The sequence below is a fragment of the Heloderma suspectum genome, chromosome 14 (assembly GCF_057233095.1).
Source record: "Heloderma suspectum isolate Gila_16-S chromosome 14, 16-S_ref, whole genome shotgun sequence".
In the NCBI taxonomy this organism is placed as follows: Eukaryota; Metazoa; Chordata; class Lepidosauria; order Squamata; family Helodermatidae; genus Heloderma; species Heloderma suspectum.
Genome location: NC_139471.1, coordinates 22,460,937 through 22,488,544, shown reverse-complemented (window position 1 = coordinate 22,488,544; position 27,608 = coordinate 22,460,937). Strand labels below are relative to the sequence as shown.

General features: G+C 51.9%; 1 protein-coding gene across 7 annotated transcripts in view; it reads left to right on the top strand.

Annotated features, from left to right (window-relative positions):
- RABGAP1 (RAB GTPase activating protein 1) overlaps window positions 1-22,276 on the top strand; it is a 102,153-nt gene extending 79,877 nt beyond the window's left edge. For 5 of the 7 annotated variants that reach the window (XM_084820829.1, XM_084820826.1, XM_084820830.1 and 2 more), the window contains 11 exons: window positions 2,852-2,977; window positions 4,879-5,022; window positions 7,975-8,016; window positions 8,515-8,643; window positions 11,022-11,114; window positions 12,374-12,484; window positions 14,360-14,464; window positions 15,131-15,214; window positions 16,488-16,559; window positions 17,412-17,609; window positions 20,433-22,276. In XM_084820829.1, the coding sequence (XP_084676955.1) occupies window positions 2,852-2,977; window positions 4,879-5,022; window positions 7,975-8,016; window positions 8,515-8,643; window positions 11,022-11,114; window positions 12,374-12,484; window positions 14,360-14,464; window positions 15,131-15,214; window positions 16,488-16,559; window positions 17,412-17,609; window positions 20,433-20,555 (1,227 nt within the window). In that variant the 3' untranslated portion in view covers window positions 20,556-22,276. Of the gene's footprint in view, window positions 1-2,851; window positions 2,978-4,878; window positions 5,023-7,974; window positions 8,017-8,514; window positions 8,644-11,021; window positions 11,115-12,373; window positions 12,485-13,831; window positions 14,208-14,359; window positions 14,465-15,130; window positions 15,215-16,487; window positions 16,560-17,411; window positions 17,610-20,432 lie in introns of those variants that run through there. The other 2 variants (XR_014785867.1, XM_084820832.1) reach the window with 2 other exon arrangements.
- The last annotated feature ends 5,332 nt before the right edge of the window (window positions 22,277-27,608 follow it).

The following is a 27,608-nucleotide window of genomic DNA, read 5'->3' as shown; positions in this document are numbered from 1 at the left end:
AAAATCTCCCAACCCTAGCTCAGAGGAGCCCCAGGTTTGCAGAAGTAAAAAGGGACAGGCATGGGTGGCCTGCATGTTGTTGCAGCTCCCATGCGTTTGGGATTCTGCTTTTGCCAGGAAGGTCAACACCATTCTCTTTCCCCTCAATGCCATGCAGAGTCCATCCACCTGGCTGCTCAGTTCAAAGTCCCAATGGGAACACTCTGAGCCATATTTGGGCTCTCAGCCACTGGTTGCTAACATCTAGTTTCTTCAAACCTGCCCCCCTCCTCCCCCGGTGGCCTCTGACTAAATAAGCTTTATAGAAAAACTCAACGGGAGGCTGCAGTCTGTCCAAGGTACATTTAAAAGGGGAGAAAAACATGCAGCTTAAGATGCCAGTGGTGTCCCATTCCCATGTCTGAGAAACAAGAGTGAATGTGTCTCTTTTCTCCCTTCTTCATATGCGAGAGGAGGTGTCTGGGGCGAAAGCACGCCTCGTCCAGCACAGGGTGAGGTTTCCTCTGGTTGATTTGCTGCATCAGAAATGAGTTGTCAGGACTGACCCTGGGACTATCAGGTGCAAGTTTTACCCCACGGCTTGGATGGATCCAGCCCAGAATCTCACCCGAAATGCCAGCTCTGTGGCTGTCTATTTCCCTGGCAGGTAGCCGAGCCCTGTCCAGTCTGGTCCGAGTGTTGCTTATGCAGAGATGCTGAGCGTTTTGTGCAGTGTTTCCCTCTGACACTTGATTTCTCTTTCTGCCATTTCCAAAAGTTATTTTTAAACCAGATTCACATTGTTGTTGGTTTTCTTTTCCCAACAAGCCGTTTCTGCTGTCAGTTGCCGAATGACACTGAGCAGAGCTTCCGGCTCATTTGTCATTTTTCTTTCTCCTCCCCCCTGCCCCCGAAGTTTTTTCCCAACCCTTCAGCTCTTTTGAATGATGGCTGTACCATCCTCTAGATAAAGCTAAACGTAAAGAGAGCCAGTGCTTCTCTGAAAAGCCAGACTTCCTGCCAGGTTGACAGAAAAGCACCCCCCTCCCCAATGACACAAGAAGGATGCAGAGAGATATTCCAAACACGAGTCAGAAAGGTGGGTGGTTATTGAACATTGCTTGTGGGGAAGGCTCGAGGTCTCAGAGGATAATGGCGTTTGCAGTGCTCTGCCTCACCACAGGCAAAGCTGCGCAACTTGTAGGAAGGCAAGATGAAATTCTGCCTCTGCTGCGCCTTGGAACGGCTTCTGAGGTTGCTCTGGGAAGAAGCCGGTGGAGTCTTAAGAGCCGACTCCCAGCCTGGAGATGACGCTTGAACCGCGATGCCTGTTTATCTCCAAGAGGGGAGGGATGCCAGAATGCTCCCTTCCGGGCAGGGGCACATTCAAGGGTTTTTTCCCTGGGCCTTTGGACAGAGGTCTTGACTCTCCGAGAAGTGCATCTCGCAGATGTTAATGAGGAGTGGTACCTTGGTACACTATTCAAACACGCACCAGGAGCTCCCTCTCCGGAACAAAACAGCAAAGAGCTGGTGGCACTGTGAAGACCAGCGTATTTATTGTGGCACCCACATCATCAGGTTCATGCGCGAACGGATCTGAAGCAAGCTCTGGCCCACAGGAGCCTCTGCGGTAATAAATGTGTCGGTCTTCACGGCAGGGGCAAGCAGCCTGGGGCCGATGGGGCCTGTTGTTCGGAACCTCTGGAGGGGGCCAGGGGGACCTCCCCTGCTCTAAGGTGCCCTAAGACAGCGATAGTTCGGGTTCCTGGATCTGAGACCATAGGCAGCGCTCCGACCTTGGACCCAGGAGTCTGGGCTCCCCACCTCCTCCCCCGCACAGCAAACGCGATCTTGGAGAGGAGGGAAGGGGGCGGTTCTGTGGGCGGGGCGGGGACTGGGGAGGCCAGCTTACGAAGAATCCTCCGGCCTCTGCCTCTCCTTCCCTCCACCTCTGAAGAGTGCCTCCTGCTCTGCATGGGATGGCCCTGGGCCCCTGGGTTCAGGCGCTTCTGGCTATCCCCATAGGACGGCGCCCTTAGTCTGTGTTGCAGTAAAAGCAACAAGCATGACTACCCCCCTGGGCATTTTCTCTGGAACAGCTTAATCACCACCACCACACACCTGCTAGCAAAGACCGCTGTTGGGCTGGCCCAGAATGTGAGCCTGCCTTGCTGTGGGAAAAGAGAGCTGGGCGTTGGTCTAGGGCAGGTGTGGACAAGTTATGGCCCTCCAGACGTTCGGCCTACAACTCCCATGATCCCCCATCGTAGGCTATGCTGGCTAGGGCTCACAGCAGATGCAGGGCAAAACTTCTGGAGGGCCGCAACTTGTCCACCACTGGCCTAGGGAAGGGCCCTCAACAACAGAACGTTTTGGTCTCTACCCCCCGGCAAAGAAAAGTAGCAGGTGCTTTCAGGTTGGCGTGAGTATATCCCAGGAGTCTGCAACGTGATGCCCTCCAGATATTTTGGACTACAGCTCCTATAGGCCCCAGGCAGCATGGGCCAATGGTCAGGGATTATGGGAGCTGTAGTACAAAACATCCAGAGAGCATCAGGTTGCCTACCCCTGGGATGTCCCATTGGCAGTTTCCCCACTGGTTTTGTGCTTGGAGCTGTTGCTAAGCATGCCTCTCCTTGACTGGTGATGGCTGGTGTGGAAGGAAGAGTGAGTGGCCCTCACTTGCCTTTTTCCACACTTGCCTTTTTCCGCTAGGCTGCTCATGGATGTTCTGGGAGCGAGCGCGTGTTGGCTGGGCATTGTGGCAGGAAGGGACTGAAGGAAGAAGTTACAGATGAATGTTTAGACTTTTTTTTTTTTTTAATAAACTACATATATCACAGCAAGTTTTATGTTCTTTTTTTGACAGATGCCTGAAGAACAGGCGTTCAGTGTTCTGGTCAAAATCATGTTTGACTATGGACTCAGGGAGCTTTTCAAACAAAACTTTGAAGATTTGCACTGCAAGTTTTACCAGTTGGAGCGCCTCATGCAGGTAAAGGCGGATCGCTGTCCTCACAGAGTTTGCAGAAGGTTGTGTGTTCCCGAGACAGACTTGATGGAGGTGGGGTGGGTTTATCGAAGAAGAGTGATGCCCTGCAAAGGAGCATCCAGAGGTGTTGCTAATAACCGTGGCTTGCCTGAGGGCAGAGGTGAGACCGCATGACTGTCAGGTCCTGGATTGTGTGGCAGCTATGCCTCAGTCTTCCCCAACACGGTGCCCATGGGTGCCAATGTGCCCAGACATCTGTAGGTGTTCACCAGGCTCCCTGCCCCTCCTGATATTTATTCTGTGTCTTAAGTTTTTCTAAATTATTATTTTTTTAATGGGGAGGCTTGCATGCTGCAAAGCAAAGTGCTGCCCTCCAGTGCCATCTTTATTTGGGTTCAGAAGAGTGCTTTTGTGTCTTGGAGCTCAGGCCTTATACTTAGTTCCTGGACAGGTTATTTTTCCTTTAGCCTCACCAGCTACCTTCTGGGAAATGAATATTTTGTGACAGGCCATGCCCACTATAGCAGCCATTTTATGTATGGGCAACCTCCCATCCTATGGCAGCCATTTTGTGAGAGTAGTCATGACACACTGTAAATTCCAACTGTGCCCACCAACCCAAAGAGGCTGGGGACACCTGCTCCAGGTACCATGGGGCTTTCTTTGACCCCAGTCACCACGGTGGTTTGTACAGCAGTACCAGAGTTTTTACTGAGTTTTTTAAAGTACTCAAGGATATTTTTAAACCTAATATAAAATGAACAATGACTGATTAAGCAGAGAAAAAAATCCTAATATCTTTTTGTTCAAATAAAAGCCCTTTGAAACTAGGTAGCCTTCACATTTTTTAATTTATTCACTCATTACATTTATATCCTGCCTTTCCTCCAAGGAGCCCAAGTCAGCATACATGATCCTCATCTCCATTTTATCCTTACCACAACCCTGTGAGGAATGTTAGGCTGAGAGTCAGGGACTGGCCCAAGGTCACCCAGTGAAGTTTCATAGCCAAGCGAGGACTTGAACCCGTCCCCCCAGCCCTACTCCAACACTCTGATCACTATACCACGCTGGCTAAAGGCCACCAGAAAAGCAGTCAGGGAGGCCTCGCTTGGGTGGGTGTTCCATAATTGGTGCCATGACGGAATAGGCCCTGCTCTATGTGTCCACCTTGCCGCACCTCCAGCAGCAGAGTGCTGCAGAGCAGGGCCTCTGACTGGTATCTTACCATTCTGGCAGGTTCAAGTGCCTGAACACACGTGTTCGTCGAACAGGGGTGGGCGGATTACAAGCTTGTGGGAACTACTGCACTTTTTACTAGGCCCCCAAGATCCACCAGCTGGAGCTTAGTGTAACGGCAATAGATTTAGAATTAAAGAATTCCTGTTCCCAGGAATTTCTCTCAAGTACCAGAACTGAACAGAGCTCACAGTCCATCCATGCCAAAACCCGGTCCTGGTTACCCAGAGAGCGATTCTCAGAAATCCTTGCCAACCTTTTGCAAATCACCCAGAGACCTATCAGCAGATCCTGATGTACCATCTGCCCATGCCTGTCCGAGAATGTTAGGCTCTGTCCAGAAGACGCACTGAGAGTTTCTTGCCAGACTGTTTACCATAGAGTTCAGCAGTGGGTAACTTAATTGTTTTAAAACAGCCTTCCCCAACCTGGTGCCCTTTAGATGTGTTGGACTGCAACCCCCGGAATCCCCCAGCCAGCATGGCTGGCTGAGGGATTCTGAGAGTTGTAGTCCAACACATATGGGGGGCACGAGGTTGGGGAAGGCGGTTAAAGCCTTCCCTCTTGATCAGCCTCTTGGAGACAAGAGAAAGTTTAAAGCATTGTGTTAAATTCTGGCTGTTCAGGACAAACGCTTGTTGATTTTTCTTTCTTTTTCCTTCAAGGAGTACATTCCTGACCTCTACAACCACTTCCTGGATATCAGCCTTGAAGCCCACATGTACGCATCCCAGTGGTTCCTCACGCTTTTCACAGCAAAATTCCCCCTTTACATGGTCTTCCACATCATCGACTTGCTGCTGTGCGAGGTACGTGCCGCCAGCATGGTTTGGCCGTGCGGAGTCCAGTCTTTGACAAAACCCAGTAACTCCAGCCGTCACTCAGGTATATTCTCAACTTAAAAATTGGACACACGAGAAAGTCTCTCTCGCATTTAAACAACAGAATTACAAGCAGTTTCCTGAAACAGGTTCATTTTTTGAAGAATATTTTTTTCAGTGTTTGGTAGACATGGTGTCATGGCTTCCGGCCATTTTGTTTTTTGCATGTTAGATGTTAATCTCTTGCTTCTTGGAATCCACTTATTGTGTGACTCTGCTGCGATCCGAACACTGAGTTGCTGGCGAAGGACTTCAGCTTTGTCCCCCCTTAAATCTCTCAATGGCTCCGCATGAGCAATTGGTTTTAGGAGGAAGGAAATGATTCAGACGTCCCGGAACGTTTTGGGCGTTCGAGCCATGGGCAGCAAGTGGGGCCAGTACAAATGTGGGTGCCGCTTCTGAATGCTGCAGCACAACAATCAGAGGGCTGATGGCGGCCTCGCTGTTGGCAGAGTAACCATAGAGGAGGGGCCCTCAGACGTTGCGGTGGGTTTCCTCCATGCGAGCCAGGAACTGTTGCTTCAGGAATGTAAGGCACCCGTCACTGCTGTCCCTGGGCCAAGAAGAGGAGCAGTACTCTTCTGGTGCAATGGAGGAGACTGTGTACACCGGGGTGGGCAGAAGGTAGAGCTCCAAATGTTTTGGACTTCAGCTCCCAGAAGCCTGTGCTGGCATGGCCAGTGGTCAGGAATGCTGGGAGATGATGTCCAAAACATCTGGAGGTCTTACTCTCTGGCCACCCCGGGTGTACACCGTTCAGTGTGTTAATGATCAGCGCTTGGGTAACCACAAGATAGGAGATGTAGCGCCCCTGCTTTGCATGCAAATGGTCCCAGGCTCAATCCCTGTTATCTCCAGGTAGGGCAGGAAAAACTCCTGCCTGAAACCCTGGAGAGCCGCAGTCAGTCAGTATTGACAATACTAGATGGACCAAGGGTCCGACTCAGTATAAGGCAACTTCCTATGTTCCTATTTAATTTAGGAACCTTTATTCAGAACCACAAGGACTAGAATCTTTATATTCAGGTGGAGGACCATGGGCGCCTGCTTTGCATGCAGAAGGCCCCAGATTTAATCCCCAGCATCTCCAGTTAAAAAAGGGGGGTCAGTTGATGGGAAAGGGCCCCCTTCCCTTCCTGAGACCCTAGAGAGCCACCACCAGTCAGAATAGGCAGTGTTGGCTAGATGGAGAAATAGACCTGGTAGAAGGCTGCTTTCTATGCTAACCTGTCTGTTAAACATGCCTCCTACTAATGTCCACTTATGACCTTGGAATTCAAATGGGCTGCTTAAAATCAAACCAAAGTAAGTCCCCCCCCCCCCCCCCAACTCCTGTTTAAATGTTTGGAAGTCATCAGCACGGCGCATGCTGCTGTCGTCACCACCCCCCCATGTGTCTTCCCCATTCCTTCAGGTCATCTTCCTAAGACCTTTCCCCTGGGCCACTTTGCCATGCCTGCAGCCCACTTCTGCACTGCTTCAGCTTGCCATCTTCCTCCACCCCCACCCCCCAAGTGACCATCGTATTGTGCAGTGGGGTTCGATGGGTGCTGAGCTTCCCATGTCTTGGAAATGATGGGTCCTGTTAGTGCCATTTAAAATGACCTTTTCCCTTCCCCAGGCCTGGGTGTCTGATCATTGACGTGTGTTTAGGTTAAAACACACACACACACACACGCACACACACACACACACACAAAATCCTTTTTGCTGGAATTTGATGCAGTGAGACATTAACCTTCGGGAGATTTAGAGGCTTTTTTCAGACCTTATCACAAATGCTTGACTAAATGTGTCTGAATCATGCTTGCAAGAGAGAAATGAACAAAGCACATCTTAGCCAGGCAGTGGCACCCTGGGAGGCAGTTTTAATAATTTGTTTACTCACTTGCTAATTAGCAACCTTCATTAATTCTCAGCGGACTCTCCCCTTGCTGGCATGAAGTGGTACAGTTCTGCTGTGCCCCTTTCGTTGAAAGATCACTCTGTTCCATCCATTTCCCAGCTGGGGCTGGGCTCCCCAGGGAGCTGGTGCAGAGGGAGACCCTGTTGCTTGCTGTGGCCGCTGAAAAAAGCAGCTGATGGCATCCCTCTGGCCTTTCTTTGACTTTTGAGCTGTTGGAGAAACTACCCATACAATTTCAACTTTTTGGTTCACAACAATGAGGGATAGAAACCCAGTCTTTCCAAAAAAAAAAAAGAAGAAGAAAGAGAGGAGGTTCAGATGGAGGCTGTACTCTGTATCCTGCCATGTAAATTCAGTTGTGTGGATGGCTAGACCACCACCACTTGTCCCGGCTCCAGGTTTTGGGGGGCCCTTGGGCAAGACACGGTCAGTGGGCCCCCTCCCTCAGGGAGTTCTACCATCTCACCGCCATGGTCACCAGCTGCTCGTGCTCCGCTTCCTCCTCCTTGCCCCACTTGCTGGCTTGGCAGGCAGGCAGAGCGCCCGGGAGCAAGGTGGGTGCGGCATCTCCTGCTCCTCCTCTCCACCACCCTTGTCTGGGCCAGCGCGAGAGGCAAGGGAACAAGCGGGTTGCAATGGGGGAAGAGGAGGAGCGACTCCAGGGGGCTCTCGTAAGCAGGGTCCTGCTGGGGTGTGGGCCCCTGGCAGGTGCCCAACCGTGCCTACCCTTCACGCTGGCCCTGACCACTGCCACCCCGGTACAAAAATGGGTTGCTGGAGAGTTTGTGCTCTGGGAACCTTTGCAAAAACACAACTGCCATTCTGGGTCCATGCAGCTTATGTATCCTCTCTGCCCCCCTTTACATGAACAAGCTTTAATAAGGATTCTTGAGGCATGAGAGCAGAGAAAGATCTGGGCCTCTGACAAATTCTGAACATTCATTTTGGCTCTCGCTTTTTTTTCTTCTTTGCAGGGCATCAGTGTTATTTTTAACGTGGCACTCGGATTGCTAAAAGTAAGTACTTGTACTGTTTCATGCTGGTTCACATAATTCAGCCTCCCCTAACCTGCCGCTCTCCAGATGTGTTGGACTGCAACTCCCAGCTCTCGTCTTTTGACGTGGAGGGAGAGGGGGCAGGTAGAAATGCTGGTATGGGGACAGAGGGGCCGAGCTCTTTGTACTTGGGGTTGTAATTGTTGCATCGTCCGATTGAAATGTCTGTGACAATCCAAACCCCCACCTGAATGATGTTGCTGCATCCCACCCATCACTATTTAGCATGCCTCCCTCCGCCTCTTCTGGGGGTCATGCCATAAAGTATAATCCAGAAAACAAATGTGGCATGTGTGTTTAATAAAGCTTAAGTTAAATATTTTCTGAATTCTTCCCCTAAGGAAGCAATAAAGCTTTTTCTTACCACGTGTGTGTGTGTGTGTGGGGGGGGGGGGGGGCTGTAGGATCCTGCTTGCCAAATGATTAAAAAGAACAACCCCCCCTCTGCATTTTCTCAAGACTACCAAGGATGACCTGCTGCTGACCGACTTTGAAGGGGCTCTCAAGTTCTTCCGTGTGCAGCTGCCCAAGAGGTACCGCTCCGAGGAGAACGCCAAGAAGCTGATGGAGCTGGCCTGCAGCATGAAGGTAACTGGGTGGAACCAGCCAGCCCCAGGGTGTGTGGGTGTGTGCGCGAGAGAGAGTGTGCGGAGGGGGCTCTTCCCTGGGAGCTTCAACACCTCCATTTTAATGGCGCGAATTGCATGCTGGCATGAGGTGCCTTCAGTAGCAACTTTAGCACGATGGCCGCCCTCTGGCTGGGGTGACCCCTTGTGCCCCAGGGGGCTTAGGCCCACCTGTCCCAGAACGCCTGTTATTCCGGCCTGCCTGCTCCATGGCGGAGTGCGCCGGATTGGCAGTCCCTGCCTCTCTCCACCCAGGACGTGTGGAGAGGAGCCAGGCAGCCTCAGGTCCTTTGGATCGTGACCTATTTGAAGAGCACGCAGAGGGCCGAGAGGACGCGTCCCTCGCTCATCCGCCAGCAGCAGCGACGCCTTCCGTTTGGCTGCCCCAGGAGGCCGTGCGGCCGTTTTCCACGTAACTAAAGAGCTGCTGTAAAGAGGAGGGAGGGGAGCCAGCTTGCAGCAGGACAGGCGGCAGCCAGCGGCCATGCCATCACAGGCGCTGTGTTCTGCCCAGAGGAAGGGCCAGCTTGTTCTTCGTGACCCAAAGTGTGGCTCTCATGCGCCCAGAAGCCTGCCAAGGGACCGGCAGAGGCTGCACCTCCACCGCTACCTTCGCCTCCTCCCGGATGCTGCGTGTGTCCCTCTCTCCAACGCAGACCCTGCCGCCTCCCTTGACCTGTGCTCCTTCTGTTCAGCTGCTCTGCTGATTCGCGGCCTGCCCAGGACTTGAAAAACCGCTTCGTAAGGCCTTGGTGTTCTCCCTGGCGGTTGGTGGGTGCCCCTCGCCGTCTCTCGAGCGCAGAGCCGACCTGCCCCCTTTGGCTGCGCTGTGCCGGAGTGGCGAAATGCAGCCCGAGGGAACCGACGGAGGGATCTCTGAGGCTGGTTGCCGGCGCTTCTGCTTAAGTGTCGCTAGAGGGAGCAAAAGGGCCGTTTTCGTGGGGCTCCTTCCTCTCCGACAAAGCAGCTGGCATCCACGGAGGGGGAGAAGAGATGAGCCGTAGATATTTGAGTGGTTTTGCTCATCCCCTTTTTGCCCAGACTGGCCGTCTTAGTGAAGAGGTGTTTGGTAGGAGCCCTCCCTGTGTGAGGTCTTGGGGGACAGACACCCTCAGAAGCCTCCATGAGGGCATCTGGTTTCGCTTCCCAGGCGGTGCCCAGGTCAAAAGCTCCTTGTGAACGTGCACGTGGTGAGTGAGTGTATGTTAGCCTTGGGGGTTCTAGCCCACCGCATTGCTAAGGCTTAGGGCGGACTGCAGTTCCAAAGTACAGGTGAATTAAATACTCTCTGAAGCTTTGTGTCTTGAGTCTAAACTCTTGTCCACGTTTCCAGCAGCCAGACTGAAAAGAGAGATCTGATAAGATTTTATAATGGGGTCACTCATATCCTTGGGGGAGGAATTGGAGGGTCTCAGAAGAAGGAAGCTCCTTTGCAGCCGGGAAGCCTGTCAGCATACGTTTTCTCTGTGCCTCTTCTGCTCCTGCTTGGGCTGAAGTAATCCAGGATAGAGGGGAAGAGGCAGGCAAAGAAGACCCCAAGATCTACGCTAGCTGGACTCCTCCCTCCCCCCATAATCATCGCCATTTATTTATATCCCACTTTCCCTCCAAAAGGAAGCCCACGTGGCTAGCAGCATTGTGCAGAATGCAGTCAAATATCTAAAAGACAACAATATGAAAAAAAATCTAATGATAAAAATGCTACAGTAAACCTATAACCAGCATCTCTGTAGGAAGACTCCTGAGGACTGATTGATTATTGTTGCTTTGTGTTTTTTAAAAACATCGTTAATATTGTTTGTTGTGATTTTATACTGTTATTACCTGTAAGCTGCCTTGGTTGGATTGGTATCTTGAAAAGTTGCATATAAATAATTGCAATAAATAAATAAATGACCCAAAGGTGATCGTGGGGGTATGTACAAGATTGTGACGGGACATATGGGAAGTCTCAGAGCCCCCTCTCCACGGGGTTTAGGAGCTCGCAAAATTAGCTTAAGGCACTTTGAAATGTTGCTGTCTGGAGTGTCCCTCACACCCACCTGCATCCCAAAGCATCTCGCCAGACTTGCAGTCCATAAGCCTTCAGACTCACTGTGGAGTTGGATGCCTCTTGCTTTCACCTGGTGAAGACATTGGAAGACGGCACGCCGCCACGCTGCCCCACCCCAGTCAGAGAGATACAGCCATTGGTGTTCTGCGTCTTTCTTCCTTTTAAACAGGGCAAGGCTCCAACATAATTGGCACACAAGCCAAATGCCTTGGGCTGAAAGAAGCCAGGTGTTGCTCTTCCACACAGGCATTAACCAAGATGCTCTTGATTTTGTATTTATTCTTTAGATTAGCCAAAAGAAACTGAAGAAATATGAACGGGAATACCATGCCATGAGAGAGCAGCAGGCGCAGCAGGAAGACCCCATCGAAAGATTTGAGGTGAGGGGTCCTTCATAAGGCAGCTTACAATAGGACAAATACAAGAGCGTACAAATTATGATTAAATACGCAGACGGAGCAGTAATAGCAGCCGCAGCTAATGATTTTTAAGCACCATGTGCAGACTGGAATGAATGTGTCTTCCAGGTGTTGGGTTTTTTTAAAGCCAGCAGTGATGAGGCCATATGTATCTCCCTGGGGAGGGAGTTCCAAAGATGTGGGGCCACCATTGAGAAAGCCCTGTCTCTAGTACCCACCAGCATCATGGCTCTTGTTGGTGGGCCAGAGAATAGGGCCTCCAGTGCTGATCTTAAGGATCGGGCAGGCTCATACATGCGTAAGTGGTCTTTTGGGTAACGTGGTCCCAAACCGTTTCGGCCTTTAAAGGACAAAACTAGCACCTTGAATTGGGCCCGGAAACTAACAGGCAGCCAGTGTCAATGATACAGAATAGGAGCATTTTGATCCAAACACTTAGCTTCCGCAAGTGTTCCAGGTGCCGCATTGTGTACCACTTGCAGTCTCCGAATTATCTTCAAGGGCAGCCCCATGATCCATGGAGAGTTGCAGTCCAACACATCCGGAGGGCACCGGGTTGGGGAGGCTGGTATACAGAAATAATAGAGGAGGGCCTTCCAAGGCACAGTGGGAATATGCCATCTACTTGGTCCAGGCATTTCACCTTGAGACTCTTGCTTGGGGGCATCGTGACCTCTGTGGCAAAGTAGACCATGGCTGCGAGGGCCTGATACCTCATTCCTGTGTTGTGGGTGCTGGTGCCGCCCCCCTGAGCTTGTCAACTGGCCTGGAAACAAACAAGAATTTGGGGAGGGGGGAAGTCTTGATGGACCCTCGGCTCCGGGATAGTCACTGGAATTTAAATACCTGGGAGTGGGGGTGGGAAGTGTTTTCTGAGATGGCTCCACAAAGTCACTTTAGAGTAATTGATTCAGCACATTATCTATCTATCTATCTATCTATCTATCTATCTATCTATCTATCTATCTATCTATCTATCTACCTACCTACCTACCAACCAACCATCTATCTGTCCATCCGTCCGTCTGTCTGTCTGTCTGTCTGCATCTGTCTTTGTGTACTTATTTTTAAACACTGCATCCTTGTGTGCGTGTAGCTGACAAAGTGAGCTCCAACGTGACGGGTTGGTTCCTTCTAACGGGAAGAGGGTGCTCCTGGTTTAGGCCTGCTTTCCTCACCCCCACCCCATCCCTCCATTCTTTTTCTTGGCCTTTCCTCAGCGGGAGAACCGGCGCTTGCAGGAAGCAAACATGAGGCTGGAGCAGGAAAACGACGACTTGGCCCATGAGCTGGTGACAAGCAAGATCGCCCTGAGGAAAGACTTGGACCACGTAAGAGCCGGCGCGTTGCCTGCTTCCTCCTCCGTGCGCATGACGCTGGAGCCCGTTCAGTCCTCTGCAGGGTGTGGCAGGATGCACCCCCCGCTTGAGAACCCGTTCCCCCCGAGCTCGGTCGTGACAGTGGGCGGCTGAAGGCAGCTCTCCCCTGCCAGCTGTTGTGCCTGGGCTGCCTTGCTTTGTGACAGATGGGCTGAGCGTTTTGGTCACAGCCCCCCGGCCATTTCCCAGGAGTCCGTTCCTCAGGCTTCCCTGAGTTGGGAGCTGTGAACATTTGGCGTCTTTGAGGCTGTCATATGTTTCTAGCGCAGATGGACCCAGAGTTTGCTTGCTGGGGAGAAGTTTGCAAGCCGAGTTTTGTTGCGCATCTTGTCTCACGTTGGGGTGTGCTTGCGTGTGTGTCTTGTCCAGCATTCCCCGACCTGGTGCCTGCCGGATGTTTTGGACTACATCTCCCATAATCCCCCAGCCAGCTGTCCAGGCACGAGGTTGGGGAAGGCTGCTTCAGTAATTCTTCTTCTCTGCCCAGTGTATATTTTCTGCCCAGTATGTCTCACGTTGGCTGAAAAGCTTGCACGCCTACGTTGAAGGATTGCCTCCGAGGCAAAGTGTGCGTGCTTCAAAATCATCAGCATCTTTTTTCTTTCTTTTTTTAATTACTTCCTACCAGTTTGGCAGCTGGGCTTTGGATTCTGTTCAGCCTGGTCATAAACGCACGCTCTCGGCCGGGCTGTGGATAAACCACATTGGCTGGCTCACTTTAGGCAGCCTCCTGCCAAGATAAGAGAGGAACGTCGCCAGAATGGTGACAGTGGATAAATCCTCTTGCCAAGATATGTAGCCTTCTCTGAGGGAGCAAGCGAGCGAGAGCATTTGACTCTGGAAGAGCATCTGGATCACGAGTCGTGTCTGTGAAACTCCAGGCAAAACTCTTATAGGCCACAGATCCCAGATCTGTGGGGTGGGGTGGGGGTGCTCATGCCGTGAGATTCTGCTTTGTCCTTTGGGAACGGGGCGTGCTCAGCTCAGCACGTGTTGTTCTCCGATTATGCACCCTCTCAAAGGGGAGGTGCGCCACCCTGCTGTGACGGGGTGGGCCCAGTGTTCTTTACTCCCCTCCTCTGGTGATGCTTTATTGTAATCTGGGTTTCCTGATGCCGCTGAGCCTTTCAGCTAACCCTCTGAACAGGCTGCCGGACTTGCCGTCCCTCTTTAGAAATGGCACTGTGAAATGCAGGGGACAGCTGTGGCTTGGTTCTTGCCAGTCGGGCCCTGGATTAATTCTCCTAATCGGGACCTAAGATCACATTCTCCTCCTCCCCCACCCCCTCAATGGGTCAGCTGCCCTGGGAGGCTCAACGTTGGAGGACGTCCTGTGATGGATCCCCTCAGTGCCAGCAGCCATGTCTGAGAGTGCCCAGCCGAGGACGTTCCGGGAGAGACAGGTGCTGGAAACAAAACATGTTCGTTTGTGAAGCAAACAAGCTTTCTAATTCTCCTTTCGTCAGAAATGGAAAAGGCAGTGCACAAAAGACTCTTGTCTCAGTCTCACTGGGATGTAAGCTCCCCCTAAGCCCCCCCTCCCAGGTGAATTCTGTCTGCTGCTGCTTTCTGAATTGGGACTGACCCCCGGATGTATTAAAATCCTGATTCTAAAGTGACTGCATGAAAGCCAGCCTTGAATCTCAGTGCGCATGTGCGCGCACGCACACACACACACACACACTTTTCCCTCCCTTGCCCCCCCTTGGCTACTTATGGGTGGGCTTAGTTGCTAGCCAATGGGCGCCGCTTCTCTCCGCTTTGAAGCGTGGTTCAGAGACCCAAGATGGCCCCTGACGTTTGGCTGTTGCCTGTTTCATGTCCCAGGCAGAGGAAAAAGCTGACGCCCTGAACAAGGAGCTGCTGATGACCAAGCAGAAGCTGATCGATGCCGAAGATGAAAAGAGGCGCCTGGAGGAGGAGGCGGCTCAGGTGTGGGCAGGGGCGGGGGGGGGAGGTAGGGTCCTCCTCTTCACCAGTGGGAGCAAGGGCAGGCAGTGCGAGGGGAGGGCTCAGTTCCAGGTTTTGTGGCTTTTCTGCAGTCCAGCCCAGGCCAAGCCCAGCTAGATCCCAAACAGCTCAGGGCCCAAGACTGGCTCCAAGAAATAACAGCTGGATTTACTCCTGGGGAGTTGCGAGTCTCGCGGCTAGAGGCACATGGGGACCCTTCTGCAATCCGGTACCCTCCAGAGCAGTTGGAGTGCAACTCGCAGAATTCTGGGAGTTGTAGTCCAACTCCTCTGGAGGACACCAGGTTGGGGAGGGCTGATCCAGAGGGCAACTGCAGAGGGGAACTCCTGTGTCCTCAGTTGGAGACTGATGGCTGGGTGTTTCACCGTGTTCTGCAGGTTGAAAGCGGCAAAGTTGGTTTTGGAGTTTTCTTCCCTTCAAAACTCTATCATTGAAGGGGAACAGGCAATAAAGTCTCCCCCCCTCCCGTTAATCAGCCCTGAGTGTGTCCAACAAGACCCCCTCTTTTGGCTCTGAGGGGAAAGCTCTTCTCAGAGGGATTTCCGGAGGGGCTGGGAGACACTGCCTGTCCGGGGTTCCCTGCTGCCAGCCATAACCTGTCAGCGCCTCCCGTCCTTTCCACTGCAGCTCAAGGAGATGTGCCGGCGGGAACTGGACAAGGCGGAGTCCGAGATTAAGAAGAACAGCTCCATCATCGGAGACTACAAGCAGGTGAGCAGAAGCCGCTCCCAGATCCTGGCCAGGGGCGGGGAAGCCGCCCCAGCACCCCGTGTGTTCGGAACGACGCGCGCTTCTCTGCCCTTACACAAAGCGACGGTGTGGCCACCCTTGGGATACGCTGCTGGTTGCCCCATCTTGAAAAGGACTTCTTAGAGCAGCCTTGCGCAACCTGGTGCCCTCCAGACGTGTTGGACTACAACTCCCAGAATCCCCCAGCCAGCAGGGGGTTGTGGGGGTTGTAGTCCAACACATCTGGAGGGCACCAGGTTGTGCAAGGCTGTCTTTGAGGTTGGAAGGGGGCAGAGAAGGGCAGCCAAATGACCAAGGGGCTGCTACTCCCTCCCATGCGAGGACAGGCAAAAGCGTTTGGGGATTTGAGCAGCAGTCCCCAACCTTTCTGGCACCAGGGACCGGTCTCATGGAAGACAATTTTTCCACGGACCGGGCGGGGATGGTTTTGCTGGCGGACTTCGGGCCGCTGGGACACAAATGGCGTCCCTGTTCTTTGCAGTAATAGGCTACGTAAAGATTTACGTAGCAAATTACTTGAAAAACAGGGACACATGTGAACAGGGACACATTTGCGTCCCAGTGGCCGGAAGTCCGCCAGCGGCTGGAGCCGGCCGGGGCCAGCAAGGATTCTGGGGGGGAGGGACGGATCGCCTCCCCCGGCCCCCCCCATGGACCCAAGGTAAGGGGGTTTCACACACCCCTACTGCAGCCCGGTTCCTAACAGGCCACAGACTGGTCCCAGTCCGCGGCCCGGGGATTGGGGACCCCTTGTTTAGAGGTAAGGGGAAAGGCGGGAGTTTATAAAATGGTCTGTGGAATGGAGTGGCTGGAGAGACGCTTCTTCCTCCCTCTCGCTCTCATAACACCAGAGCTTGGAGTCGCCCGGTGACCTTGAGGGGCACGGGATCCAGCACAGGCCAAGGAAAGGCCTTCCCCACACAGTGCATAGCCAACTTTCAGAACTGGCTGCCCCGGGTTGTATTGACAGCCACTAGCTGAGATGGCTCTGGAAGGCGATGAGAGCAGTCCATGGAGGAGAGCCCAATCCGTGGTTGTCAGCCGCAATGTGTAAACAGAACCGCCACCTTCTGAAGCAGTCTACCACTCAAAACCTGCTGCTGGCTGGTGCAACCGTGGAGAAGACCAGTTGCCTTCATGAAGGCATCTGGCTGGCCACCGCCAGGACCGGGAAGACGGATCTTCGGTCTGACCTGCAGGGCTCTGCTTCTGATCTCTCTGTCTTGCTTTGTAGATCTGCTCCCAATTGAGTGAGAGGCTGGAGAAGCAGCAGCTGGCAAATAAAGCTGAAATTGAGAAGATTCGGGTAAGGGCCTTTGCCAGAGCAAAGCGGTGGGTGGAATGGGGGGGCTCAGGGCAAGAGCTCGGCATTATGGATTCAGGGCTGTCTCCCCAAATCCCCTTGGAGGCAATTTCCGCCTGTTCCTGCCACAACCATTTGTCTTCCTTCACTCCATGTTCCTCTGAGTCTGGAAGGGACCCTGGGTGTCCCCTTGGGGTCCTTACAGGAAGGCAGGGGATGGCTTTTTTATTTTGACCTCAAATACAGTTCCAGCAGTTACCCTGCTGCTGTTTCCCAGCATGGAAGCAGGATGAATTAGGAGCCCCCAGTCTCCCTGGGCTTCCGGGCTTCCTTTCAGCTCCCTTTATCCTCTGTCCAACCCCCACCCCTTTGAATGTGTGAATCAATCGGAGACTGAAGCGGGATGCCTGACGGCGCAAACACCAGCACACGTGGGTGGCGGGCACAGGGCCTGCGGAAATCCTGGCTGGGGGTGGGGGTCTGCTCTGGGCTCTGGGGTGGGGGGGGCGGTCCTCTCCCACAGACAGAAGGTGGAAGGGGGGATTTGCACCCCACCCGCCCACAGGTCATTCTGTGGCTGGGCAGGAACTGAAAAGAGGCATCCCACGGAGCTATGGAAGGGTTTGTTCAAAGTTGCAGCAGTTCGCTGACAGTTTCCTCAGACCAGAGTGGCTCATGCCAGGACCAAGGCTCCCGATAGGCAGGCTCAGGGTTCAGGGGGCGAGGCAGAGGGCTGCCAGACGGGTCCCGTGCCCCCGTCCTGCTGTTGCTGCCCACCCAGGCCACAGCTGGGCACGCTGTGGGGAATTGATGCTGGAGGGAGAGATGCTAACGGTCCGACGCTCTCGGCTTCAGCAAAAAGTCGACGACTGCGACCGCTGCCGGGAGCTTTTCAGCAAAGAAGGGCGGGTGAAGGTGGCCAGCGTCGCCCGGGAGGGCTCCGACGAGGAGACGGATGAGGAGAAGGAGGCTCTGAAGAACCAGCTGCGGGAGATGGAACTGGAGCTGGCCCAGACCAAACTGCAGCTGGTGGAGGCGGAGTGCAAGATCCAGGTAGGCGGCGCCTCGGCTTTGGCAGCAGGTGCGGCATGTGTACGCGTCCTGAGCCCCTGCTCCATAGAGTTGGGGGTCGGGGGCATCTCCAAAAGGCCGTGTTCTTCAGCTGAAAGGCTCGGGTTCTGCGCGTAAAATGAACGAGAGCTCGGGTTCTGGAAAGAGGCCCCCCGAGTCGGCATGGTTGACCATCCGAAGCCTGCCCTGCTGCTGAATGTTAATTCAAGTGTGCGGGGTTGAGGCGGTGATGGGATCCTGAGATCCTTTGCAGAAAGGCAGGAATTGGGGGCCCAGGGAGTGGTGGGCGGCCAGGGTGAGTGGCAGCTGGTGGAGGTGGGCCTTGTCGCCCGCAGCGAGGTTCCCCGGCTCTCCGTGCTTCCTGGGCCTTGAGCAGCAGCTGTTGTTACACACCTGCTCCCTTTTCTCTGGAAGCACGAGGGCGAGCGTCTCCTTTTAAACTGTTCAGTGGAAACTGCGTTGTTAAGCAGCTGCGCCGGAGGCCCCGCACCGCTTTTTCTCTCCCATCGCATCTTTCTCTGCTTGTTTGCTTGCTTCCCCAGTCATCCCGAGTTGTCTTGGGGCAACTCCATTCATGGAGGGCAGGTTCACCTGCCTCACGTTCTTAGTGGCCCCGTGAGCTCCAGCACACCTACTCCTGTGGCCCCAGAGAATCCCCAAGGTGCCCCCCTCGCCACAAATGCAGATTGTGGTCTGTCCCACCAATTGCTGAATTATCTGAGCCAGGGGTACGCGATGGGTGGCCCTCCAGATCTTTTGGCCTACAACTCCCTCTACAACGAGGGAGAGGGCCTTTTCTGTGGTGGCCCCCACTCTGTGGAACTCCCTCCCTAGGGAACTCCGTCATGCCCCCTCTTTAATGAGCTTCCGTCGTGCATTAAAAACGTGGTTGTTCAGGCAGGCATTTGGGGTGGGTTAGGGTATTTTAAAAAAAAATGTTTATGGTAAAATTTTATTGTTTTAAATTGTTTTATGGTGGGTTGTACATCGCCCAGAGTGGCTGGGTGACCAGTCAGATGGGCGATTAATAAATTTAATAAATAAATAAATAAACTCCCATGAGCCCTAGGCAGCATAGCCAATGATGAGGGATGCTGGGAGTTGTAGCCAAAACATCTGGAGGGCCATGAGTTGCCCACCCTTGCTCTAAGCCTAAGGCAACCATTTTCCCACCTTGCTTTGGTGACTCGGGCCAAGCCAGAAGGGACCTCAGTGGACATGGGGAGGGGGCTCTTTAAAACATCCGTTTTTGTTCTGTGCAGACCCAGTTCACACGTCACAACAACCCAGGTTTATTTAAACCCTGGGTTGTTGTGAAGGAGGCAGGAGCGGGCGAGTATGCTGGCTCTCGCTGCTCGATTGCTCCCGCTGTGGCCAGGCAGAGCTACAGAACCCGTGAGTTGTTGTTGGGTTCGAACTCTAGGTTGTATTTCCCCCAACAACCAGCAGTTCCGGCTTCAGACGTCACGTTAAGCCACCCTGGGAGGGAACGTCCTCGGGCTGTTCAGCTCGGTGGGCCAGGTGGGAGCCGCTTGCTGACTTGCTCCCACCCATTCAAAGAAGCCCTGGGGAGCCGTGGCGTGGGCACCAGGACACCGTGTGGTGTGTTAGTGCTTGCCACCTACCTGGTGGTGCTGGTGGGAGGGGAAAATGTATGCGCCCCAAAGGCATCTGCCAGTTGGGAGGTATATAAATGTAATAAATAAATGAATGTTGTATGTTCTTGCTCACCCCATCCACTTCATAGACGGGTGGGGGGGCACTCCCTACCCATCCCCTTCAGGCTTTGTGGGGTGGAAATTTCAAAAATCATATTTGATTCGTAACTCTCATACTAAGTGCACTTTGGAGGAGATCTGTTTCAAAACAATTTCCCCCCAAAGTGATGCATGTGTAGTAAAGAAAAAAAATCTCCCTCTCCCATTATACTTGAACTTGTGGGGGAAGCAGATGGGCAGTATATTTAGGTCAGACTGCAAAAAGAGGACCTCTTATCACAAAGTGGAATTAATGCATGGAGCACTCTGCCACTGGGCGTGGCGAAGGCCCCCAGGCATGTTTTGGGAGGCAGCAGCGACACTGATCGGCGGCTGTTTGCCAGCACAGCAGCGTGGGAACGTCCGAGTTCAGAGGCTGCGTTGCTCTGAATCCCCAGCCACTGAGGAGCCATGGCAGGAGGAGGCTATTCCAGCCTCCTCCAACCTGGAGCCTTCCAGAGGCATTGGACGACACCTCCCAGAATCCCCCAGCCAGCTTTGCTAGCTGGGGGATTCTGGGCATTATAGTCCCAACACCCCTGGGGAGCACCAGGCTGGGGAGGCTGCTCCAGAGGGCAGCGGCCCCCGGCCTCTTCAGAGACCTTCCACTTCTGGTCTCAGGCGCGAAGCCCCCACCCCGGCCATCTGGGTGCCCAAGGAAACGGGTGGCAGAACGAGCTGTGGCTTTCTGAACCATGGCGTGCTTTGCAGAGCGGGGGGCGCCTCTGCCCACTCAGAATGAAACGTTACTGGGCTTGGGGACGTGTTCCCTTCACAAGGTGACGTGTGAATAGGCCGGGTTTGTTTTTTTAGCTGAACTGGAAGTGATTAGAAGAGCCCGCCCCAGCCTGGCGCCCTTCAGATGTGTTGGACTGGAAGTCCCATTGGCCCCAGCAACAAAGCCAGTGAGCAGGTTGATGGGAGTTGTAGTCCAACATGCGGGGGGGCTGGATTAGCATTCAGGTTGTGCTGTTGTGCCTGGCCTGCAGCAGCTGTGCTCTCGCTTTCCTGGGTTCCTTGTGGTCAATCCCGTGTTGTTGTCTTTCAGGACCTCGAGCATGACCTGGGGCAGGCGCTGAACGAGGTGCAGGCCTCTCGGAAGACCTGGTTCAACCGAACGCTGAGCTCGATAAAGACCGTGACGGGTGTTCAAGGGAAAGAGACGTGCTGAGCGGCTGGCAGCCCTCTGAGGCGGGGCCGTGGGCCCGCCTCCCACGGGACACCTTCTGCCTTCCGGTGCCTGCCTCGGCCAGGTGCCACATGGGAGAGAGGACCAGAATGTACATAGACTCTAGAAACACAACCGCGCATGCCGGGGCTTCCCCACAGGTCAGTGGCCCCAGCCGGATGCGAGGCTCCCGTCGCAAGGCTTGTGGCGAGACGTGGGGTCTTCATACTACTGATTATTTAACCAGGGGGTGTAACTGTAGCCCGAAGCTCTTTTCGGAGGAAAAATAAAAACACTCCATTCTGCAGTCTGGCTGGAGGCATTTTGCAGGCCTAGGTACGAAAACTTACCAAAACCTCTAACTTATTAAGTTTACAGATGAGAGCTTTTTTTACAGTTATAACTTTTTAAAGATTTTATTTGAAAGGCATAGGAAAGGAATAAATACTCATTAACAAGAAGTTATGTCAGTGCCAGAGACCAGACGCCTCGTCCTCCTCCCTGCCCTAACCAGTGGGGAGTTGCATGGTTATCTTTTGAAGCAGGATCTCTTCCTCCAAATGTCTGTGTGTGCACCTACCTTTGTCTCTCTCTTATGTCCAGCATATAATCCTTTGTCACTAATCAATTCTATGCAACTTGGGGGTGGGAAGTCTCCCTCCCCCCCCTTTTAAAGCACCTATCACCATAGCAAGCCCTCCCATCTCTGCACAAAAAGCGAGAACAACCAGAGTTCGTTTTGCACATGGTTCATGTTCCAAACGATATAATGCCCCTCTATCGTTTCAGCGGGATGGATCCAGTCCCATGTTACCTGAACGTAGTTCCCATTGAAATTAGTGGAACTTCAGTCATGACTAACTCCTCCCATTGATTTCAGCAGGCCCATGTTCACCTTAGCTTTGGTCCAACCCAATCTCGTCCCCAAAACAGCAACTTTGTACTTTAATTTACAAGCATTATGTATGATAACTCTGATTTCTTTTTCAACCTCTTTCCATTTTGCTTTTCTATGAGCTTCTTGGGTTCTTTTTTAGTTTTGCACATAGATGGGAACAGGACAAAAACAAGCAAGATGGGGGGGGAGGGAGGAAATGCCACCTTGGCCATTGCTGTTGCTAGAATCATCGTCTCATCTCTGTGCAGGCTCTTCCGCGTTTGGGCAGCTCTGATGGCTGGGTTGGGTTTTTTGTCGTCGCCTCCCCCCCCCCCCCCCCCGCTTCTTGTAACTACACTGGTAGGTACTAATGCTGCTTGGATTTCTGAGCGCTTAGATAATCCAAAACTTCTCACCAGAAAAGCTGTAGAATGGAGGTTTTTGCACCTTTGTATTTTTTTTTTAATTTATACTGGTTTGTGCTATGCTGAAATAGCTATTGTTATCAGCGGATAAACTTTTATTGTGTGCGGCGTGTGAGTAATAAGCTGGTTACAATAAGAGGCACTGGTTTGTATATAAAGATAATTTGTATTTCTACGTTATTTTTCTTGTTGACCAGACTAATGCTAGCTAATGCAACCTGAGACGACAAGAGGCGAGGCCATGTGGTGCCCCAGCATTTATTTCTCTTCTCCTTAACTGTGTACATGAATATTATTGTTTAATAATACCAAAAATATACTGTAACTCCATCAATAATAGACATGTGGACATCATAGTAGAGTAGTTGCAGTGTGTAGATTTATGGATTGATATATAAACTAGTAAAATTGTATTACTATTTTTCATTGTCTCTTATTTAATCTTTTGGTGGCAGTATTATCCACTCAGTATGTCAGTATGTTTAAGCAAGAGGACAACCCATATAATTTCCCTCCCTATCAAAAATTAGGAAAAATCTTGGGTAGACACAAGGAAACGGCCTTCTGTGGAATCGGACAGTTGGTTCATCTAGTTCAAAATTGTTGGCACCAACTGGCCGAGTTCTCAAGCTGGGCTCTTTGCCAGCCCTTCCTGGAGTTGCCGGGAATTGAAGCTGTAGCTTCCTACGTGCAGGAGAGGTGCTCTACCCCTGAGCTTACGATGCTTGGTTTCTGCAGGCAGCCCTTGCTCTTCTCTACCCCAGTCAGCAGAGTGGCATTCTGGAGAGCAGCATGCATCCCATCACAACAACAGCAATGCTTGCGCTCCCTCCCCCCCTTTCACAGGAGAAGCCCTGGTGGATGAGGACCATTGGGCATGTCTGAAGTGGCCTCAGGCTCTTGGCACATGGAGCAACTCGGATGCTCAACATTCCCAGCTCATCCTTTTCTTAGCCCTTGAAAACTACACTTTGGATGCACGGCTTGCTGGGTCTGATGAATCCCTCTAGCACCGTTCAGCGTACAGAACATCTGACAGTTTTCTTCCTCTTTTCTTCCCCCCACCTCCATAATGAAGACTCTGCTGAAGGGCTGGTGGTTTTGCCCAAGGGCAGCTGCTGAGCTTCGTGGCTAAGGGCACTTTTGAGCCTGGCTGTCCCAATATAGACAAGCCCAACACTTTATAAGCCTTGGTTGCTATTTAAGCTCATTTTAGAGAGAGACCGCTACCACTAAGAGAGTGCCTTAGCAAGGTAATCCACCAAGTACTTGCCCTGACAGGCAAGAAACCTCCCATGGGATCCTGGGTACGAGTTGCAAGTTTTCTGGGATCTAACACCTCCAATCCATACATGCCAGTCACGGGGAATTGCAGATTCAGCCATAATGACCCAATTCACATGCTATATTTGTCTTGGTTGGCATGTAGGAACATCAGAACCTCCTTATACGGAGTCAGGCCCTTGGTCCATGTAGCTCAGTATTGTGGACACTGTCTGGCAGCAGTTCTTGAGGGCTCCAGGCAGGATTCTTTTCCAGCCCTACCTAGCAATGCCGGGGATTGAACCTGGAACTTTAGTACCACCTGAGCCCCTCCGGCAGCATGTGTTGAATCCCCATGGATTGCAAAGTATTCTAGGACTGATCTCAAGGGGTATAGGCACAGCAGCTGACCACTTCTGTCTGGTGTACCTTAATCAGCGATTGATTTGTTCCAAGAGACAGATGCCATGACCCTTACTAGGTTCCAGGACTGATGCTCATCAGAATGACCAGTTGCAATTTTGGAAGCTTCAGGTTCCACATGGAATTGAGCCTATGCGATTGTGCGTGGGGCTCATGGGGTATCCTCTGAGCAGTGAGCTACACAGCCCCCCTTTCCTTGAACCCCAAGCTCGCTCAATGATCTCACCCTAGACGAGGCAGCTTCCAATGGTACTTGGGTTTTGCTGAACCAGCTTTCAAAACCTTAAGGGAACACTGCTACAGTATTTTCTTCATTGCTAATAGCTTAGGAGCCTTTCTCCCACCCACCCTGCTCCCCTCTCCTTTATTTAGCTCTTTTGGGGCGGGGGGGGGGAGCAGACCTAAGTGCTCAGAGGCTTGGTTGGGATAGGAGACGCCGCTTGCTTTGTGCAGGAGGAAATGGCCCTGTTGCTGGCAGAAAGGCGCACGCTAATGGAGACACACTCTGGCTGTGTGTGTGTGTGTGGGGGGGTAACATCTTGCTTAGAGGCTCAGCCTCTCCAGGCAGACCACGCGGTGTAGGGCTCTGTTGCTATCCTAGCTTCCTTTCTGACAGGGAGAGGCACACCAAGGGATTATGAGTGGATCATCAACCAGATTGCTCCCAGAGGTTAATTTAAAAAAGCAGGCCTTGTTCACCACACTAATCTCCCCACAAGCATTCCTCCCTTCCCCTGGACAAGCCTTTTACTCAATTTGCCCTGGGTAATGCCGGACTGTGTATTGAGAGCCTGCTTCCTTTTTTGGCATCTGATTTAACCTTGCACCTTACTCCCCTCCATGCTGGCGTTGAACTTTCTGGTCCGAGCAGCCCACAGCACTGCGCTTCAAAGGGTGGAGTAGGGCAGCTGAGCCCCATGACCTGTTGCTCCGCTAGCTGCCTTGGGGAGGGGGCTGTTGCCACTCGCCGTGGCTGGTACCCCTTGTTTTAAGCTGTGTGTGTGTTGCAGCTGGGGCCAGAGCATAGACAGTGCAGGGACCCTGATGCTGCCTTCTCCGACCTGGCACCCTCCAGCTGCCTTGGCCTGCAACTCCCAGCATGCTCCAGCAGGCATGGTTGGCTGGGGCATGCTGGGAGTTGTAGGCCCGCACAGGTAGGCTGCCATACTTATTGGGGGGCGGGCACCAGGAAAGAGAGCAAGCCAAAGAGCCACCAGGTTGTTCCACTGGTGGGTTTGGGGGTGTCAATCTGGTAATCCAAAGAGTTGACATTGCACAGCCTGGGGAAAACCTGACAGTAAACCAACTGGCAGGGACAATCACAAAACAGCTCAGTTCAATGGTATGAGCGATTAGCGCAGTCCGGAGTGGGACATTAATGATGGTGTAAGGCAAACTGCCCTAGAGGAGCTCCAAAGAAAGGCTGCCACCATAGAGAAGGCCCTGCTGGACTTCTGATGGTGGGGGAAACTGCCTTAGATTGAATCCAGACTATGTAGCCAACTAGCCCAATAATGTCCATTCCAGCCTCCTACAACCTGATGCCCTCCAGGTGTTTTGTACAACAACCAGTGATGTGGGTGGAAATTTTTCCAGTGCTTTATATTGGCCCCTGGCAATATTTCCATTTCATAAATTCATTAATAACAATGAATGTATGCCAACCACAAATACTAGTCAATTTTGGCAGCTTCAAAGTTGCAATTGTGATGTTTTGCAGGTGATTATCTTTACTACATTTGTGAGCGAATACATACATACTTGTCACTGAAAGACATCTACGTCTCAGCGTGGAATGGAAATAATGAGTGATAGCAAAACTGAAGGTGCCCCAACGATGTTAGTGGAAGAAAGTTGTTGAAATAGTTGAGTGGTTGTCAACATATCATACACAGTTCTTCAGGTTGCTAAAATTTATTATAGTGCATCAACAATTTTCAGTACCTCTGGGGGGGGTTTTCCCTTAAATTTACACAATGTAAGGTAAGTATGGACTACTGCCTTTCAATTTTTCCAAGTATTCCAATAAGATCTATATAACATAACATGTTTTCCCTTAAATATTTCAGGTCAGACACTTGTGGAGTACTTGGACAAAAAAATTAACATGGGGCACTTTTTAAAGTTTTGTTGCTTACTGGAATACAAGAAAAATAATTGCACCTAGCTTTCCTGGGCTTCAGAAAAGTTGCCAGAAAACTGACATCACTTATAACAACTCCTGTAAACTCTAGCCAGCCTGGCCAATGACTGGGGATTATGGGAGTTGTAGCTCAACACACGGCACCAGGTGTAATCATTCTTACCCCCAATATATTTATCCTAAAGCACTGGGAGCCAAAAGATTCACCTACCAATAGAAAGATATGTATATATGGAGCTTTCAATTATTTTGGTCCTGCTGTAGTTGCAAATGCCTGTTTTGGTTTGAGTCATAATCTGGATTACTTGCAGGGTATGTTTCAGCACTGAGGAATCCAGTGGAAAAAGTGAGCTCTGGCCTGATTTCACCATGTGGAAAAAGCATCTGTGGAAATTGGCCCTTAATGAGTGGTCTTTGGCGCATGAGGACAGTATTCGGAACAGGTAGTCGGCCAATGAATGTAGTTCTTCCAGAGCATCTTTATAGAGCCCACAAGCCCACAGGAGCTGCCTGAGTTCTTGGAGGAGACTGGAGTGCTTCTTGGTACACAGCCTAACTCTGCCATGGAAACAGCAGAGGGAGCGAGTTTCTCAGAGCACCTCCGTTCGTGTTTGCTTGCCTTTGTGGGGGGCAGTGACACTCTTTGCTCCATATCTGTATTGAGGAAGAGCTGGCTTAAGACATGTAAAACGAAACCACACTTTTTACGTCTCAGGTACCTGTTCCCTAGGCACCTGGCCCAGCCCTACCCTGTGCACTTGAGTGGTCATGCCTTCAAGAAGAGGCAGTGCCTCACCTTTTGAACGAAGACTTTTCTACGGAAATGTATTAGTGCTATAAGCGCCATACAACGGTGTCCATCTCCAGTCTGCTCACCTTCCACGTTTGTGGATTAAGTGGCACGCACGCTTGGAATCAAAACGGACCAATTAAAACATTCTCCCTTCCGGCTATTCGTGTAGGATCATTGATAGATCACTGGGTTTTTCAGGTGGCACACCCAGTTAACTCCACACTTGCACCCCACTGGAAGGTAATCCTTGGACAGCATATCCAGTGAACTCTACAGCTGGCTGCTTTCAAGCACATACCCCATCTAGAATGCCCCTCCTTTTCAGCTGGGGTCCGTCAGCCACCCTCCAAACCATATTTGGGCAGGGGCAGGGGGGTTCGCAATTAGAAATTTGTGTAATTCTTGTGCACTTCAGGTTTGTGTCTGTTTCCCTCTCGTGTAATGAACGTGTGAACTCGAGGTAGTCATCACATCGTTTTGACTGCTCAACGTTTTGGTCAGCCTTGTATCGTCGCCCCTTAGGGAGTGCCTTCGCACAACCATGGGACAACAGCAGAGAACAGACACATTTAAGGACTTCTTCCACCCTCTGTCCAGCTTTCGTGTCCAGAAGTAGGAGGTGTTCATCTTGTGAAGGACTTCACAGCCCTTGTTTTCCTTCCCTAGCCTTCCTGGCATTGCCCAAGACAACGCCCCTAAGAATATAAAGGGAGACTGCCCACTTCACTGACAGTATATTCCCATTTTATGCTCTGAATAGCAAAAAAAGTTTTCTCCTTGACTTTTAGTAAAGGGGGGGGGGTGAGGGGAAGCGCAGTAGAGCCGGGAACACAGCTCTTGGAAGAAGAAAAAGAGAAGCAAGATTTTCATTGAAAGTCACTGGAGGAAATGAAACACGTCGTTTCCCAGCCTGGGGTGCCTTGCAAACAAAGGCCTGCAAGCCAAGGTTACCGCATGGCTCTGGATGGTGCTGATGCTGGCCCCAGGAGCATGAGAGGATGGGATGAGCTTGTGCCACGGCCAACTGCTCTCCAGAAACAGAAGCATCGGTGCTGCTTTTGAGATTTGAACTGTGCCTCCTCCAAACACACGTACATCTAGGACAGCTTCCCTCAACCGGGTGCCCTCCAGC